At 35.0% G+C, this 19,442-nt stretch overlaps 1 protein-coding gene across 1 annotated transcript; it reads left to right on the forward strand.

Moving 5' to 3' along the window:
- The first annotated feature begins 2,018 nt into the window (after positions 1-2,018).
- LOC123537305 (probable G-protein coupled receptor 19) lies at positions 2,019-19,187 on the forward strand. Its single transcript, XM_045320984.2, has 2 exons — positions 2,019-2,188; positions 17,803-19,187. Exon 2 carries the CDS (start codon positions 17,829-17,831, stop codon positions 18,990-18,992), a length of 1,164 nt encoding a protein of 387 aa, XP_045176919.2. The 5' UTR covers positions 2,019-2,188; positions 17,803-17,828; the 3' UTR covers positions 18,993-19,187.
- The last annotated feature ends 255 nt before the right edge of the window (positions 19,188-19,442 follow it).

A 19,442-nucleotide genomic window follows, 5' to 3' on the forward strand; every position in this document is an offset into this window, starting at 1 on the left:
CTCTATCTCGGATAGGAAAATTAATTTTAAAAATACTTCACATAAAATCAGCAAATGTGACATGCTGGCATACAAAAATGTTAAGGTATTTCTGCACGTTTGAAACACATACTTTTCTACAATATTATCTATCAAACCAGCTATTTTCAAAGCATCATTGTTAGAAAATTCAGTCAGCAGAAAATCGGATAGGGTTCTGTACTTGAAGTTTTAGACCAGTTTGAACATACTGGTTCTCCAGTAAATTTCCACAATTGGCTTCTATGGGAAAATCTCACTTTTGGTGATATAAAAACGTTCCATAATGTCGATTTTAATAAAAACTTTCCGTTGTAAATTTAGATATTAAAATGAAATACGTAGGTATGCTTAATTTTCACAATTCGCCAAATCGGAATCCTCGAAATACTACTTATTTTATATTATTATTATTATTATTATTATAAAATATTTTACATCATAATCTGTCTATTGTCAACACTTAATACACGGGATATGGTAGATTCCCGTCAATATTTATATGCTGCCCGTGTAGCCGCTACCAGGTATTATTCTAGGTTTCATGGATAAATGACATGTTGCGTCGCCACCTCCGGTTAAAACAAACGTGCAGAACCACCTTAATTTAGGTTGCATTATACTAATTCCGTTCTTTTTCTTTTCATATAAACAATTAAATTTTGAAACCTCATTTTCAATACTTTAAAACACTCAATGATATATATATAAAAAAACATAGCCAGTTAGTATAACATGTTTTCTTACCAAAAATAAAAAAGATATTGGGATGTTATTTATATGCAAGAAATATAATCTACTTTGAAAAACAACATGCTCTGAAAATACTCCCATGAAATCAGCTGTTTAGCAATTACGCGTATGAAAACATTTTCTCAATGAGTAAAAACTAAAATCCGGAAATTCTCGACGAAAGTAGTCTAGAACTTGTCTCAATACAATGAAGCAATAAAACTAAGCAAAAAAATAAAACTGTCACATCCTTATATCTCTCAAAATACTGTATTTCATCAGAACATAGAACTATATTTTGGACTACTTCACATGTGACACTGAGTAGTCACTTCCTATTTGGTGTAAACAGTCCCGAATGCCTATTAAATATGGTTTCCAGTGTTAACAAGTACAGCTAAAGTACTATTAAAAATATTTGAAGAAAGTAAAAAAAATATATTAGGGCAAAAACATATGACCGAGACAAAACAAATCAACCGAGGAAAATGAGGCAGAGGCAGAAAAATTGACCCTAAATTGCAGCTAAAATAAATTGGCCCGCATAACTGGGGGGAATTTATTTTAGGAAAATTGTAAAGTATGTTCTACAACTTATATTAATCACCCCAACACCTCATTCCTGATTGAATCCGTCGCCACGAGGTAATGAAAGGAGAGGCCAGTTTCCCTTTTAATGCTGAGCGCCAAGCAAGGGAGCTGCTTGTACCATTTTTCATGTCTTTGGTATGACGTGGCCGGGGATTGAACCCACGACCTCCCACACTCGAAGCGGACGCTCTACCACTAGGCTATCGAGGCAATATAGTACAAATAGTACTTTTATTCGCAACACACTTAGTCTAGAAAGCTTTTTTATGACCTTTTCTAAATTCTTTCTGAGGCGGTCTTGTGCGAAAGGCGCTGATGACCGAACTGAATGCATTCTGCGTTCAAATTACCTTACAGGAACACGCACCAAGTGTGCCCTTTAGCATTTGCCTCGGTCAAATCTAGCCTATCCCCAAGAGCAGTGTCAGTTTAACACAGTGTCGTATTCCACTCCTGTGTTTGACAAATTGGCAATATGATTAATTGAATTATTAAAAAGGAAAAAGATACGATAGCGCTAAAATTCAACGTGAAAAGTCAGGTAACTGTTGAGAACAGTGGTTCCGATTCTGTTTCAATATATGATGACGTAGAGGCAATTGCCACCTTTCCGTTGCTAGGCGACACAGAAAGTAACATTGATAAGGTCGTCAGATCGATGAGACACGAAATGACAAGTGGTTCGCTTGTTTAGCTTTATCTTTTTGAAATACGCTAGAATTTCTAATAAGCAGCAAAACATGTTGTGCCATTAATCAGAAAGTGGAGATAATAAATGAGGTGCAAAAACTCTTTATGAGTATTTTGATATTGAGGAATCTAGAAATGATTTAGTTCACTGAAAAGGGTACGTATATTTTAAACGATTTCTATTAAAGACAATATTTTATTAATTATCCAGTGACGAGTAATGTAGGGTATTGCAGTATGTATTATATGCCTGATGTGGTAACATTCTTTACTATATCCAGAGGTCCGAGGTTCGAATCCAAGTTCAGGCACTGCCTAAAATTTCTGAAGTGCTCTTCAGTGTCTCCTGTCTAACCCCCATGCACTGGTAAAGGATGAAATTAAAGAGCCTTATCATGAAAAGGGTGCTGTATAAATTTTGTATAATATATATAAGTACACTTATTTAATGGCTTGCAACCTAAGGCTAATAGTTTTGACTATTGTTCGGCAACCCAGTCAGTCAGTGTTTTATTACCCGACATTAGAAATTGATCATATTATTCCAATAAACATGTATTGAATATATGCACAAACTATGGACCTGAAGCGTTTGATAAAACAAATGATTAGATATTTTATTTATGAGTGATCTATTGATCAACATGGTGAAGTAAAACAGGAAGTCGTGTGAATTCCACTACTCTCATTATTCAGATAACATTTTCGAGAATTTTTATCAAACAGAAATTAATAAACTGCTTAGTAACTATATACATTGTATATGTGATAAATTATTAATATTATATTGATAATTTATCACGTATACAATGTAGATGTTTAAATAAAAAAGATAAGACGACATGATCCGCGGTGGCCTAGTTATGAATTTCATGTATTAGTCTACAACTATAAAAGTTTTAAAATTACCCGAGTTTGTTGAAGAAGTGCTATCACAACTTCATCAGGATCAAATCCGCCGAGTTAAGAGGCCGAGTTGAACAGCCTTGATCCCTCTTGATCAACATATAGAAATTTCTCGGCATTTTGAGATATCTAAGTGGATATAATCATTATATAAAGAGAAATCCCTCTTTAAATGGTAGACATTCTGAATCTGAGACCAAATCCACATTTAACAAGATGCCCACCGTTGTGTATGGGGAGCTCATGCACTGGTGATCTGTCAAGGGTGAATCGGTCGTGTTCAACATTTTTGGTTCCATATAGAATTGATATTTTGGACCAGTTTCTTTTGTTTACATTTTCAAAAGAAATAAAAAAATATTTTTGGTGTTATTTTCTTATCTTGGGAAACTATTTCGAGATAAAAAAAAATCTACATGTGAAAGTCTTTTTGCGCGCGATTTCCGTGTAGTAGAACGCCAGTGAGATTTAGGATAAATGCTAAGATCTGCTTTAGTCTGTTATAATTATATGAGGTATGCAAGTTTTAGAATTGTCCAAAGGGTAAATTGATGATGAAAAAGGGGTAGAAACAAGGGGCAAATAGTCTGACAAAATGGGAGATAATTTCACTTACCGCCTTGAAATTTCGATGGCCATATCTGCTGTCATGTGTGTTTCAAATGTTCTCCATTTTGTCTAAAAAAGTGATCGATTCACCTAAAAGGATACCTTGTAAAAGTCTTTTTTTAAGCATAGTGGTTCAAAAATTCCATCATTCGATGACTATTTTATAAGAACGTTTTACTTAAGAATTTTTTTTTCGATGAATCTAGCGATTCATGTTTGATTTGCCGATCCTATTCTGTCGTTCATTTCGCATGAACACCCGGCGAATAAAAGTTTCATTTCTTATATTTACATTATATTTCCTTTAGATTTGTAAACAGGATTAAATTTTAAATTGCACACATTTTGTTGCATTTAACATTCTAGCATAAAATTGCTGTTCTTGTCACTTTTCGGGGGTGTTTTAACAGGAGAGAAAACGTGTGTAACAGAGAGATTCTCGCGCTCGCGTGCTGTTATAACATCTTTTTATATATGCGCGTTCCGTTGCAAAGCGTAAACGTCAATCGGCCCCAAAACGGATAATTCAAAACGAAATGACGTCAACGTAAAAAAAACAACTCAGACATTCCCGCGCATTTCGTGGAGATTTAATGACGTTGAGTGACATTGTATTCATTTATCAATTTTTACACGTTTTATGCTAGAATAGCGTTAGCGCATGTTTATTTCGTGTTATAACATCTGCAGAACATGCGTTATCCCTACATTAAAACCAGCTTTCCGGCCATTCTGTTCACCAAACGGAACGCTGCGGCGTCATCTAAGGAACGCTCTCCCCGACTATACGTGGACGTCGTCAAAACAGTCGCACGTTATCTCTAAGCAGTTATGACGTAACTTTCGCGCCTTTTCTTTTGCTAAACATACAAAATAATCGTCTCAATTTTCAATGAAAAAAATAGGGCGAATGTAAATATCTGTCCATAAATGAAAATTATTTACATATTTTATCATATCTGGGGCATTTGATTTTTTCAATCTCAGATTAACGAATGAACATCGGAGGCAAGCAGGTGGACGGGCGAACGGAGATAGCGATCATGATTTAAATTATTTTAGGGACAGGATCTTGTTCTTCACAACTGTTTGAAAAATGTGATGTGGGAAATATATGAACCTACATAGCTAAATGGGAAATTCCACAAAAATGCGTTGATGCCTACGCGAGAAAAATCATGAAAAGTAGCATTTTGAGAAAATTGTTAGTAGAGCCAGTATATTAAGTAATATATATGAGCCGTGCCATGGGAAAACCAACATAGTGGGTATGCGACCAGCATGGATCCAGACCAGCCTGCGCATCCGCGCAGTCTGGTCAGGCTCCATGCTGTTCGCTAACAGTTTCTCCAATTCCAATAGGCTTTAAAAGCGAACAGCATGGAGCCTGACCAGACTGCGCGGATGCGCAGGCTGGTCTGGATCCATGCTGGTCGCATACCCACTATGTTGGTTTTCTCATGGCACGGCTCATATAGCAACTCATCGCTATGCATTTTCAATATTGAGTTAAGTATCACTGGTTCCTGGACGACAAAAAGAAATGTTTACCCCGTGAAACTTGCTCCTTATTTTCTGCAAATGAATGACCTAAAGTTAATCTATACTTATATCTTTATGACATGGGGCTAGATATTAGGAGTAGAAGGGAAAAAGTTTTTTTCTCTCTCTATAAAAATGAAGAATGGATGGCCTTTCCCGTTGTGGTTGACTTTCGACACCTCGGGTTAGGGTTTAGTCCAGGTCGTCTATATGGAGCTAGAAAATTCGATTCAAGCTGTCATTTGATTTTGTCCATTCACCGGAACGCTTATTTCTATAATCATCGTATATAAATGCCTATAAACTAAATATATCCTTATATTAAGGAAGAAGCTCTTCCACATACCAATAAAAGTCAGCAATTTAGTGCGCCGAGACCGCTGGAAAGTTACTTTTTACACCAATAAAACCACTACCGGCTGCACGATTGCAACTAATTAACCAAAAGCAGACCACATCGGCAATTTAATGAAAATTACGTTTCACCATTCAAGATCACGGTGAATTAATGGGATTACCCCAACGAAGATTGATTCGTTGATCATCTGGGAGACGGGGCATTTTTTGTCCCTTCCGGTGTCTCACCAGTGCGGACTTGTGGTTTGTCCCCGTCTGTCCGTTGTTTTTCCAAGATCTTGAATTATTTAATGTGATGCTCAGATTTGTAGTTTTTTATGGCATCATTTTTATGCTAGACCACACATGACTGTCGTAGACAAAATATTATTTATATCAAACAAAGTTGACCGAGACTTCACTTAAGTTTTATAAAATTTATTCTCGGAGCGGGGCTTATTTTCTGTTGTAGAAATTTATGCAATTTCATATGCAGTTCTTTACGTTATTTTACATTAAGGACTTCAAATTTCGGTTCTACCACTAGTGCAAATACTGCTGTTTTTTTTTTTTTTAATTTCGGACTTCTAATTCTGTGTGACGTCATTCTATTCAATGCTACTGGTTATAACGGTATACCAGAGTCCTAAATGCACATAACATAAAAAGTTGTAGTGTCATATATGTATTGCACAACACCGCTCGATATTTGATTATTTGGAGAATATACAGGTTCTTCAATTAAACCTTAGCCTGCTAAATTTCTATAATGGACTGGTCCATCATTCAATTTGGGCAATACCATTTATTATTCGAAGGGGTGTTTACTGAAAATTTACTGACTGAATAGCGAACAGTGCAGACCATGATCAGACTGCACGGATGTGCAGGCTGATCTTGGTCTGCACTGGTCGCAAAGGCAGAATTTCGCTGCCAGCAGGCAAAGGGTTAAGTTTCAATAGAAAAAACGTAGGTCCTATCGCAGTAAATATGACGAATGTCGTTTCAGGTAGTGGTAAGTCTTTGATGTGGTTCCTCAACTTCATCCGCAGGCGAACATCGTGTTGAGTCTTGGGCAATAGTCTTATCACTTATAAATAGTGAACGAGTAAAAGTCAGTCTACAATTATATTAAAGTATGACGTGATAACAGAAAATTTGGATCGCAATAACGTGCGTTAATAAATGAACTGAAATTTGATGCAAGGTAGAGGACGAAACAAGTGCGCAAGCACAAATATCAGAAATTGAAAACTCAATTAAACTTTCATAGTCGTTTCATTGTTTTCGTCATAGTGGAGAAGACTACCATTATTCAGAATTGCAAATCCCTTTACAATATTTGCATATGGAAACATATTTAAAAACACAGCTATTTCTTGCTCACTTACATACAACGATTAAGTTAGAAGCAGGAGAAAAACAATAATGTACGAACGAGTGCCAGTCTCCCCAACATTAATTAAAAAATGAGGAGGAAAGTGCAACCGCAAAACTCACATTCAAAGAACGCAGTCGTCCAATCAATATTTCTTAACCAAAAAGGGGTAGTGTAAATATATGTATATTGTATGTACCATGTGAAATACGTAACTAGATCGCAATTTTCACATCTGATTCCAAACGAAAGAAAGAATCAAACTAACTTGAATCAAGGAAGAAGCCCATGAGTGTATAAAGGATTGCAAAATAATTTATGATATATTAGAAAGGATAGCAAAACGTTTTGTAATATGTACGTGGGTTTGTTCAATAAATACGTAGACTAGCTGTACAGCTTTGTTTCTGTTGTGTGCAATTTAGTATAACTACTACTGTTATATAACCAGTAACATGTCCGCTAGCAACTGTAATTATTAAAATAGAAGCTCATCACGCAAGGGAAAAAATAGACGTTATTCAATAACCATAGCAACGCTAGTGGCCCAGTCGGCGTTTTGACGTCTTATATGTAAAAACAACAATAATTGCAAATAAAATAACATACTTTTTTGCAAACAGAAAATCCCATCAACGTCGCGAATCTATTTTTTTTTTTGGTTATATTTAAGAGATGTCTCCATAGAATTTAAAGTCAATCGGTCATTCGAGTTTAAAATAAATAACATTTAGTCTAGGCTGGCAAAGCTTTTTGTACTTTATTGAAAAGAAAGCATTGTGGTAGAAAAGATGGCGATGCATTCTATAATATTTTTTGGAAAATTTACAAAGTATTTTGCATATTTACAGTAAAAAGTATGGTTAAGGATTTTTTTGTAATATATTGCAGGGTATGGCAAAACCCTTTGTAATAATTATATGAATATCAGAAATTTTGGCAAAGCCTTTTGAAATTTACATTGTGTTCGAAAGTATGACAAGACCATTTATATATTGATATTAGGAAGAATGGCAAAATACACTGTAATATATTAGAACCAATGGCAAATCTTCTGTTTGTTTATATGACGAGGGGTGTTCCAAAAGTAATGTCACTTGCATCGGTTCTTCTATACTGCAATTGTTCTGATCATTTTAACTTGCTCTGCCCTCCAAAATACTCTCCGTCAGCCTGAATACACCTTTTGAGCCGGTCAGTCCTCTTTTGGAAGCATTGTTCATACTCTTCTATGGGAACACCCATCAGATACTGATAAACAGCAGATCCAAGGGCATTTCTCGATTTGTATATTTTTCTAGACAGATGATATTTAAGTTTGGGAAACAGAAAATAGTCGCAGGGGGCCAGGTCTGGCGAAAACGGAGGGTGTGGAAGGACGGTAACCTCTGACTCCAAAAACTCGGTCACAATGCGGGCCTTGTGAGCGGGAGCATTATCATGCAAAAGTCGGAGGTACTTAAGTCCTGTTTTAGGGCGGCGACTTTTGTAGTAGTTCTTCAGTTTTCTTAGAACAACATTTTTTTTATAGAATTTTCCTATGACCGTACTGCCTTTTGGTACCGGAATTTGAATGATTGGACCCTTATGAGTGAAAAAAATACATACAAAACCTTCTTCACCGTTCGTATTCGTTTGGCAATACTTGGGCGTCTCGCATTTTTGGTGACTCAAATTCGGTTGGAATACTTCCGCTTTGGTTCAAAATAATAAACCCAGGTTTCATTACCAGTAACTATATTATCAAAAACCCTTTTGCTGTATTTTAGGTACATGTTCAGAAGTTTTTTTGCCATTGTTACACGGGTCCTCTTTTGTTCATCTGTTAACAAATGGGGTACCCATCTTGCATTTATTTTTCTAAGTTTTAGGTGTTTCTTCAAAATTCCATGAACTCGTGCTAACGACAAGTTTGTCAGTCGGGCCAATTGCCTTACGGTGAATCGGGCATCCTTTTTTAGCAAATTGAGGATTTTTTCGATGTTACCTTTCGACGTAGTTGTTGCAGGACGATCTGTGCGGGCAGCATCTTTGAGTTGCTGCTTTCCGGTCCTAAATTTAGCTACCCACCTACAAATAGTCCTGTGAGACATTTGACCCTCTCCACAAATGTCGCACACCTCAGGGTGAATATCTACAAGCTTCATGCCGAGTAGCGACCTACCTTTTATGTAGGCCCTAATTTCAAGCACATTTTCAGCTCTTTTCCCAGTCATTTTGTGTCAAGTGTAATGAATACGCTATAAAGCAATGTACACTGTACCAAAGTCAGTGAACGTGTGAGCGCGATATTTACGTATGTTACGTTTCAGTGATCATTCTATCGACACGAGGTGGTTTTGTGTACACATGACACGATTTCCGCGAAATAAAACACAAATGACATTATTTTTGGAACACCCCTCGTATATAAATATTGCATTCCTGAGAGAGTGATATGAAAAATGTTCACTGCGAGATATATGAATATTGACCGAGGCGCCAGCCGAGGTCTATATTCATATTTCGAGGGATGAACATTTTTCATATCACACTCTCAGGAATGCAATATTTTTTTTATTATACCGAAAGCTTATAAGGGTCAAAGCATTTACTGGAAAATCAACATAATAATTTATTTAACATTAAAAAGTAATTACTAAACAAATAATGAAGACAGAATTAAAGAGTCTTAACTTGTTAGCTCTCATAATTTGTGGCGACTTTTTGATAGATTTAGTCGAGGCGTTTACATATCGCTGACCCCTATATTTATTCCAATATTTCAACATTCCGTCAGTCAGTAGCATTCGATAAACGGCGATAACTTTCATTTTTCTAAACGAAACATAGAAGTGTGAGCACTCATTTTCTTAGTTAGATCATTTCCAAACTTACTGTGGTACTTTCGATTCAATATTTGATGAAAAATTGTTTTCGAAATACTATCGGCTCAGTCTTTTAATCAATGCGAAAGTATCAATCTCTCAACGGGTGATATGAAAAAATAATATCACATGCGCAGAAAAACAAAATAACGCTGTTGCGCATGTGATATGAAATTATGGATCATATCACCTGCGCAGAAATTGCAAATAACGATTTTGCGCATGTGATATAAAATCACCTGGGAATATGATATATTATTCAAGTTAAACTAATGGGAAATTTGCATTGGACATTTATGTGAGGTATAATAAAAACAGATGACAAAGCTTTTTGTAGTATATTAGAAAAGATGATAAAACAATTTCATACATACATGTATATTAAGAAGAATATCAAAGTATTTTAAGATATGCTAGAATATGTGACCTAGATCTTTGTATATTTATATTAGAAAGGGACTTTAGGGAGGCAAAGCATTTTGCAATTTAATACAAAGGATAGAAACGATTTTTGGTATATTGAGTTCATATTGCAAAGGATGGTTAAGCCATCTACATATTCATGTTACAAAAGATGACAAAGCCTTAAACATACTTATATTGATGGGATGACAAAGCCTTCTGCATATTTATTTTAGAAAAGATGAAAAAGCCGTTAGCATATCTATATTACAAATGATACCAAAGCCTTTGGTAGCATATAAAAAAGTATGACAAAACCCTATGCATATTTAAAGAGAAGGATGACAGATTTTATTGTGATATACATGTATTAGAAAGGATGACCGAAATTTTAGTAATACATAAGAAAGGGTCACTCAGCCGTTGGTAATATATTAGAAAGTATGTGAGAAAGTGTGTGTATTTATATAAGAAAGGACGGCAAACCCATTTTGCAATATACAAAAGGAGAGTAGCGCTTTTTTGCTTTGCATTAGAAATAATTCAATACCGTTCGCAATTAATTGTATATTGACAATGATAAATTTAAAAGAAAGACAAGACCTGAAGAAATTATTTGATTGGGTGATAGAGCCTTGTATAAAGGCCTGGTGTTTTTCAGTATAATAGATAGGACAGCAGAACCATTTTCAATTTGGCAATTCCATTTAAAACCTGTAAGAAAGACTGATATAACCTTTACGGTAATATACAAGAAAGGATGGAAAAGCCATTAACAATATACATGTGCAAGAAAAGACAACATAATCGTTTGCAACATGTAAGGATGACAGGGCCTTTATGTATTAGTATACATGAAGTAGAAAGAATAACAGATATTTTTACAAGACATGAAACGTAGGAAAGGCTGCCTGTGTAACATACGTGTACTTTTTACTAGACAGGATAATGTATTTAAGTATTTTGTAATATATTGAAATGGGTATGGAAGAGCCTACTTTGCAAAATATATATTAGATGTTTCCAGTGTCCTTTTTTGTTGCAAAAGTCATTGCCATCTTTATCTAATATCGGTTACGATATTGCATACAAACGAATGAATGGCAGCTCCCTTTACAACATAATTCTTAGACTAAATGCAAAAGCTTTCGTTTCAAAATTAATTTTTAGATTTGCAATAATTATGTAGATCTACATGTATTAATGAATAGCAAATTAATGAATGACAAAAAAAAAAACTTTTGTAAAACAGTGGAAGACGTGGATGAATATTTTGCAATATATTAGAAAAGATGGCATAGCAGAGTCTTTTATAGATTTACAAAGTCTGTTGAAATAAAGTAATCTGTAAAAATGATAATTTCTTTTTTCATAATGACGCCAGTCTAAGTCGTTTACAGAGTATAACAATGGGCGGTAAAAACTTTCCTATTATTTAAGGAAGAATGACAAAGACTTACTCTATATAGAAGAACGAGATTTTTACAAGATAACAGAATGGTAGAAAGGACGGCTCTGTTTTATTAGAACCGGGATGGCAAAGAGTTTTGCAACATGTTAAAATATATTAAGTAAATTTGTAGTGTTAATATGTGCATACAAATTGTAACACTAATAATATTCCAGTTTCCTTATTTTTCTAAAAAAAATGCATTCTGATGACTTCCTGAAACTGAGATAACGGGAATGAAAAATAACAATTCAGCTTCATGAAAAAGATGTTAATGGATTGCTTGCTGATGTTTTGTTGTCAATCAAATTAAGGATTATATGGCTAACAGTGATTAGTGCTGAAGGCTTTCAGGTGCAATATATTTAAGAGTGAGCGATTGAGGCGCAGTATCACGTAGGAAATAATGCTGTCAATCGCTAATTAGTAACTGGCGATACACACATATTTGCCTAAAGGTTAAACAATATTGAGCATTGACATTATCTACTGTTTGATCCACCTTTTGGTCACAGACGCCTAAATAGTATTCCCTATAGATTCTATATAAAACTGTTTTTTTTAAAGAGAAACTAATCATAGCTAGACCGATTTCAGAGGAAAATAATCCATACCCGATTTTAAAAGAGTTGATAAAACTGACATAAAATGAAGTAGGGGCCATGTATCTTCTAAGAGAGATTTCTCTTGTCACATTTGCTTACTGTAAAATCACATCAAAATCACACTGCTGTAACCAGTAACCTGGAAGTACTACTCGTACTAAAATTGAGTTTCACTTCACCAAATGCAACCCCCTCTCATTTTTCCTACCAAACTGTCAAAATTATTTTAAGTAACTTTGTTAGTGGTAATAGGAACATTTTTGAAATATCTTTATTTCTTTTGAAAATATCGTCTAGAATGATTTTAATGGGGGTATTTTCCATTGTAAGTGATATCATTTTGTAAAAATCTATTTTGACTTTACTTGCATCCAAATTGTCACAAAAATTCAGGATGTCTCAGTTAGCTTTAAAGCAAAATTTCTACGCGAACATTTTGTAAAATTTCTTTACAACAAATATTTGCAAAGTTGTGATTTTGTCCGATTTTTATAGTAGAAAAGACGCAAATACCAGATTGAGTTTCGGAGACCATCAGCATTAATCTTGTAAAAAAAGCTGTAGTTCACTGTGACGGAAAATCCCATTACGGAATAGTCGGACCAAACAGTAAGTTAATTAGCTAACTAATAGATTTAAAAACAAATCGTACCGCCAATCTAAAGGACATTCCGCTCAGTTAAAGTAATCATTCACGATCACCGTACAGAATTAATGCGATTGTTTCTGTGAGGATGAAATTAACCTGGAACACATGCTTTTTTGCAATTTATTAGGACTGAATGCTTAATTAGCAATATTTTAGAATTCGTGACAAAGACGAAATAGCCTCTTTTGTACTATACTATTAGATCTGATGGCAAAGACTAGCAATATATTAGAAAAGATAGCGAAGGTTTAAGCAGTACATCAGAACGGTTGGCGAAGGCTTTTGACAATATATTAGAGCTCATAACCGCAAAGATTTTACTAATATATGAAAATCATTGAAAATAGCCTTTTGTACTATATAAGAATATATTGATGGCAAAGACTGTAGCAATATATTAGAAAAGATAGCGAAGGTTTAAGCAATATATCAGAACGGTTGGCGAAGGCTTTTAACAATATATTAGAGCTCATAACCGCAAAGACTTTACTAATATATGAAAATCATTGAAAATAGCCTTTTGTACTATATAAGAATATATTGATGGCAAAGACTGTAGCAATATAATAGAAAAGATAGCGAAGGTTTAAGCAATATATCAGAACGGTTGGCGAAGGCTTTTAACAATATATTAGAGCTCATAACCGCAAAGACTTTACTAATATAATTATGAAAATCATTGAAAATAGCCTTTTGTACTATATAAGAATATATTGATGGCAAAGACTGTAGCAATATATTAGAAAAGATAGCGAAGGTTTAAGCAATATATCAGAACGGTTGGCGAAGGCTTTTAACAATATATTAAAGCTCATAACAAAGACTTTAGTAATAAATGAAAATGGATGGAATAGCCTTTTGTACTATATAGAATATATTGATGGCAAAGACTGTAGCAATATATTAGAAAGATAGCGAAGGATTAAGCAAATATCAGAAGGTTGGCGAAGCTTTTAACAATATATTAAGCTCATAACACAGACTTTAGTAATAAATGAAAATGGATGGAATAGCCTTTTGTACTATTTTAGAATTGATGGCAAAGACTGAACCATTAGAATAGATACCATATAGCAGAACGTATGACAAAAGCATCAGCAAGATGCTAGAATAGATGACGAAGTTTTTAGAACAGATTGCAAAGGCTTTTAGGACAAATGGCACAGACATTTCCAAAAATACAATTAAATGCGAAAACCTTTTGCAATATATTAAACGAGTAGTAAATATTGAAACAATCTATTACAAGGTATGGCAAAGACATTTGCAATGATATAAGAATGTTTGACCAAGCCTTATGAAATACAAATACATAAGAAAGGTCTGCATTATCTTTTTCAATTTATATATTACAATGTTTTGGCAAAAACTTCGCAATATATGAGACCATGACAACGACTTTTTTAATATATAAGAATATATGGCAAGGCATTTTGAAATATAAAAGATAATAGGGTCTTATGAACGCATAAGACTTCAGATTATATGAAAATGAATAGCAGAACCGTTTGAAATATATCAGAATTTGATATAATTAGATCAAGATGGCAATGACTTTTGCAACAAATAAGATAAAGATGGCAATGACTTTTGCAACGAATTAGATAAAGATTGCAATGACTTTTGCAACAAATTAGATCAAGATGGCAAGATGGCAATCACGTTTGCAATATATTAGATAAAGATGGCAATGACTTTTGCAATATATTAGATAAAGATGACAATGACTTTTGCAACAAATTTGATAAAGATGGCAATGACTTTGCAATATATTAGATAAAGATGGCAATGACTTTTGCAATAAATAAGATAAAGATGGCAATGACTTTTGCAATATATTAGATAAAGATGGCAATAAAGATGGCAATGACTTTTGCAATATATTAGATAAAGATGGCAATGACTTTTGCAACATATTAGATAAAGATGGCAATGACTTTTGCAATATATTAGATAAAGATGGCAATGACTTTTGCAACAAATCAGATAAAGATGGCAATGACTTTTGCAACATATTAGATAAAGATGGCAATGACTTTTGCAACAAATTAGATAAAGATGGCAATGACTTTTGCAACAAATTAGATAAAGATGGCAATGACTTTTGCAATATATTAGAAGTGATGCCTAAGTCTTTGGGATAATTAGCATACATTTCGCAAGTGATCGTACCATTTTTGAATTTTAATTATCTAGACTGATAAAAATTGTTTTCCTTATATTTTTTGACTATCGAATAATTGAACCTGTTCTTTTATAGTGATGTTACAGAAGTGCCATTTTAGGCATAAGTATAATAAAATCATTCGTACATTTATAGGATTTCTGTTTCGCAGCCAGATTCAGAAATATGATTAGTTTTCCGTGCTTTTCGATCTCTGCAATTTATATGAGAGACAGCCGCAAGATTATATGAGCCGTGCCATGGGAAAACCAACATAGTGGGTTTGCGACCAGCTTGGATCCAGACCAGCCTGCGCATCCGCGCAGTCTGGTCAGGATCCATGCTGTTCGCTTTTAAAGCCTATTGGAATTAGAGAAACTGTTAGCGAACAGCATGGATCCTGACCAGACTGCGCGGATGCGCAGGCTGGTCTGGATCCATGCTGGTCGCAAACCCACTATGTTGGTTTTCCCATGGCGCGGCTCATATGTTATCGTCAGTATCACTCGGAAAATAATGATTGCTAATTAGTAACTGTTGGTTTCTCCTTGCCTAAAGGTAACATACAGGCTTGAGCATTGAACAATGAGCTTAACAATCGTTTTAAAGGTCACTTGCTTGTAGCATATGTTTCCATGACGACTATATAAAAACGATAATGTATTGCCACCAGATAACAGAGCAGCACAAAAATGAAGAAAAATGAAGAAAAGAAAAAAAAAACGAAAAAAGAACGGACAAGGCTTTGAACATAATTGCGCAGGAGAAAAACAAGGAGAATGGCAATTTCTTATAATTGATCAAATAGCTTAGTTTAAATAAAAGGTTCACGTACATTTGCAGTATACAACATAAGCTGTATATATAGACCACCTAAGGGAAAGTCAAAAGTGGTATCTGAATACAAATGGTCTCTTAATTAATACAACATCATTTTTTACTCTATCAATACAGAAGGGACATGAAAACACGGTCTTTTAATTCAAGTGATTTCTTAATAGAAGTAGTCTCTTGAGCAGTTTTGACTGTAAAAAACCCAATCTATTCTATATCTGTTTGTGGCCAGTCTGCTTCTTTGTGTAATCTAGAAAGTATCATATATATTTAAAAAAAAAAGTGCGTGTGAAAAAATGGGGAGGATGGATGTGTTACCTGAACCATACTGTATTTTTTTCAAATAAAATTGCTTACTGCTTTATTCACCAAATTCATTAAACGTTCCATAAGGCTTTTAATTTTATGTTAACCTTTAGCATGCTAGATAAATCGCGTCTGCTGGAAATGTCGTCTGCTAAAATTGTAAAGTTCATTCAATTTGCTCCAAAATTGGAAGAAATATTGTCAGAGTACAAACAGCTTGGAACCTGATCAGACGCCGATTAAATTAGCAGACGACATTTCCAGCAGACGACAATTTATCTAGCATGCTAAAGGTTAACATAAAATTAAAAGCCTTATGGAACTTTTAATTGGCGTCTGATCTGGTTCCAAGCTGTTTGCAAAGGCTGTTAAATTCTCCTGCAGCAGGCTAAGGGTTAAAATCAGATAAAGCAGTTGTCCAAATAGAGAATATGCATAATGAAATTATTAGAAAAAACATTCATTTCAATATTTCACATGAACTTGTACATGTCTGAGCCATAAAGGGAGGTAATCAAAACAATTGATTCAATAATACCTTTCTAATATGTTATCCACTATTCAAACCTATGAAAAATTTTATAGACAAATAATTATTGAAAATAGAAATTAACAAGAAAATAGAGAATATTATGTTCATAACAAAAAATGTGGCAGCCACATTTCAAGTTAAACAAAGGCATTATGGGCCTTTAAACAGTATGTATCTAATTTACAAAAAATATCAACTTTACAATCAAATCAGTGCAAGGCATCTGAATTTTTATCTTTTTATCTGGTATCTCCGTTGCTCACTTTCAAAATGTTGCCGTCTTGTTTAACGTAATACAGGTGTCATTAATCAAATGAACGTACACCATCCTGAGCATTCTTATTATAAAAAGTGTATTTTTTAATTGCCATAACACTATTTAGACCGAAAATTCACAGCTGCGTACTATAAACGGCAAATGCACTCGGTAAGGACAAAAATCCAACAGGAGAAGACACATTCAAAGAACAAAGCCGCCAAGACATTGCGCTCAAGCAATGTTTACAAAAGAATGGATTAGGGGAATCAATGCTGTGCCGGAGTCCCGACAATTAACGTGTGCTACCGTAAAACATAACCATTTGTTTTTATCCATCATGCATTTATAAAGACAATATGTAACTGTAGCTAACAGAGGCCACCCGTTTGATCCTCGAACGAGGCAAATGTTTTCCTTGACGGATTGACAGAAGACAACATTTATGGAGTACTTCTGATTCATGTGGGAAAGTAGTCCGCACGGAATTCATACGCTGACTATATCTCTTAATTCCCCTTGGAAAACATGCATAATTATGACCTTGGAACGCACTACTTTTCTCTTATACCTATAATTGAGCAAGATAATCACCTATGAAAACTACACTTCTTGAACTAAATTCAATAATTAAATGCTACAATTTACGTCTGATTTGATTATATCAATCGCAACATCCGTTTTGTTTTAATTATATCGATTCTCGAGTTTGCGCGTCTTTCCTGTCACGTAAGGATTTATATAAAACAAGACACGCTCAAGTATATTTTATTTATTTCAAGGACCTGCGCTTGTAAGGAAACACAATATACTAGGTTCAATTTTCCTACAATTTCTGATAAATTGGTCATTGAAGAAATGTGTATAAGAATATTCAGCTAAGACGAGGGCACTGATTGTCTTTTTATATGTCTGTTCCACTTTTCTATTTTTAGTTTCCGGAGGAAAACACGTGAGTGCCATGACGACGTCATTTAATTCGACTATTTCCGTCGACATATTTTTATCCAGGGACAAGGAAGATGGAAGCAGTGAAATACAGCCAATGTATAGGATTATTATAGAAAGTGTCTTATTTCTTACAATCTGGATAACAAGTGCTCTTACAAATATTTTAGTGTGCGTAGTGATATATCGCAGCCGCCGCGTACAGTCAACGACGAACTATTTCGTTGTGTCTATGGCGTTCTCGGATCTTTTGTTAACTTTTTTCTGCGTGCCATTTATTTTGTCAAGAGTTATGGCTAATCAATGGGTGCTGGGTTCAGTAATGTGCCGACTTGTCCGATTTATCCAAACTTTATCGCCGGCCACGACAATTTCAGTACTCGTAACGATATCCGTAGACAGATTTTATACAATAATTTATCCTCTCAGTTTTAAGATAACCCGCGGAACAGCGAAACATTTAATATCTGGCTGTTGGCTCTTATCCTTCATCGTATGTATTTTTTCAATATATTTTTACGAATCTACTTATTTCGGCAGCTCTGACAGAATGAGTTGCCCGTCGTTTATACCAAATTCAAACCTTGGAAGTGTGATCTACGGATCCATGTTTGTAGCGTTTACATATTTTCTTCCGGCTATTTTTGTGGTGGTTGTATATACACGAATCTTCAGATACATTTGGACAACCGGCGTCAGACACCGTCGGGTCAGGAGGACGGAAAATCCGGTGGCAAGAAATAAAGTGAAAATGGTGAAAATGCTTATCATCGTAACTGTGTTAACATTCATAGGGTTCTGTCCACACTATATTGTTCAAATATGTTTCACATTTTTAACAGTGGAACAAATTCATCCTGCAATTTTCATTGCTACTTTTCTACTTCTGTTCTTAACGACGATCATGAAACCTTTGATTTACATGCTGTATAATTCCAATTTCCGCCGGGGTTGTCGGGAAGTTTTCTGTATGTCAAACATGCGGTGTTACAGGAGTCATACGTATGCTATAACAAGGGCATCAAACATTGGCAAGAAAAATCATGTCGGGATCATGCCGATGGACACTGGCAACAGAATTGCGATTCAGTCACCGACATTCACTTTTAATAGGACTGTGATATCAGAGAAAACAGCGTGGCCGGTGTCGGCAAGCATTTCTACGACGTACTTGTAAATTCATGTGTTTGTTATTTGTATTTTCTAGTCTTAAGTTTTAACGGTTAGAATGAAGTCCAGGCGTTGAAATGCAACGAGTTTAAGGTAACTCAGGTTCATTCAACCCGTCGTCATCTTTCAGTTTCAGTATATATATGAGCCGCGCCATGAGAAACCAACGTAGTGTCTTTGCGACCAGCATGGATCCAGACCAGCCTGCGCATCCGCGCAGTCTGGTCATGATCCATGCTTTTCGCTAACGGTTTCTGTAATCGCAGTAGGCTTTGAAAGCGAACAGCCTTGATCCTGACCAGACTGCGCGGATGCGCAGGCTGGTCTGGGTCCATGCTGGTCGCAAACGCATTATGTTGATTTTCTCATGGCGCTGCTCATATTATCTAACTGTACAAGAGTTAATTAGACGACAACGTAGATTGCAAAAACACTTCATCTTTCTCATGGCGCGGCT

The sequence above is a fragment of the Mercenaria mercenaria genome, chromosome 17 (genome assembly GCF_021730395.1).
Source record: "Mercenaria mercenaria strain notata chromosome 17, MADL_Memer_1, whole genome shotgun sequence".
NCBI lineage: Eukaryota > Metazoa > Mollusca > Bivalvia > Venerida > Veneridae > Mercenaria > Mercenaria mercenaria.